The 745-nt window shown below is 65.0% G+C and overlaps 1 protein-coding gene across 1 annotated transcript in view; it reads left to right on the top strand.

Moving 5' to 3' along the window:
* Positions 1-359, top strand: part of LIMD2 (LIM domain containing 2) — a 4,168-nt gene extending 3,809 nt beyond the window's left edge. The window contains exon 4 of the mRNA XM_010133815.1: positions 159-359. Within this exon, the coding sequence (XP_010132117.1) occupies positions 159-359 (201 nt within the window). The remainder of the gene's footprint in view (positions 1-158) is intronic.
* Positions 360-745: the final 386 nt, after the last annotated feature.

Genomic DNA, 745 nt, shown 5'->3' with positions numbered 1-745 from the left:
CTTTACAGACCTCTAAGGCCGCCCACAGCAGCCCCCGACATCCTGAGCTGGCTGGAAGGAGCAGTTGCACCTTTCTAGGAGTCCCCTCCAGCACGGTCCCTGCTCCGTCCTCCCCTGGCCCCTGCCCCTGAGCCTCACACGCTCCCACCAGCCCACAGCCGAGCTCCCGGGCGCAGCTAACCCCGTCCTCCTCCCCCAGCCTGGGCAGCTACGCGGCGCTCCACGGCGAGTTCTACTGCAAGCCCCACTTCCAGCAGCTCTTCAAGAGCAAAGGCAACTACGACGAGGGCTTCGGGCGCAAGCAGCACAAGGAGCTGTGGGTGCACAAGGAGGTGGAGAGCGGGACCAAGTCGGCGTGAGCAGGGCCAGCCCACCCTTCCCTGGAGCCCAGGAGAGAGGGCCCGGAGCAGAGCTGAGCCGGGGCTAACTGAGCTGATGTAAAGCAAAGCAGCGGGCGGTGAGGGAAGGGAGGCAGTCCAGCCCAATTTGGAGGGTGCTTAGAGGGGTCCTACCAGCCGTGAGGCCAGGGCAGAGGTGACCGGGGTAGAGACCTGGACCCCCCTCTTGCAGCCCCCTCTCCCTGATGAAATCAGACCAGAAGCACTTGCCCCGACGGGAACCCCAGCCCTGCTCCTAAGTTTCAGGCGTGACACCACGGAAAAGGAGTGACCTGGGGGCTTAACCCAGCCTGTACGTCACAGCAGAGCTCCCAGCTCCTGCCACGCCAAGCCTGCCTTGCTGGGGC

This window comes from Buceros rhinoceros, unplaced genomic scaffold (assembly GCF_000710305.1).
Source record: "Buceros rhinoceros silvestris isolate BGI_N320 unplaced genomic scaffold, ASM71030v1 scaffold21293, whole genome shotgun sequence".
Classification (NCBI taxonomy): domain Eukaryota; kingdom Metazoa; phylum Chordata; class Aves; order Bucerotiformes; family Bucerotidae; genus Buceros; species Buceros rhinoceros.
Note: the sequence above shows the minus strand (reverse complement) of the source record. Positions and strands in the feature narration are given on the sequence as shown.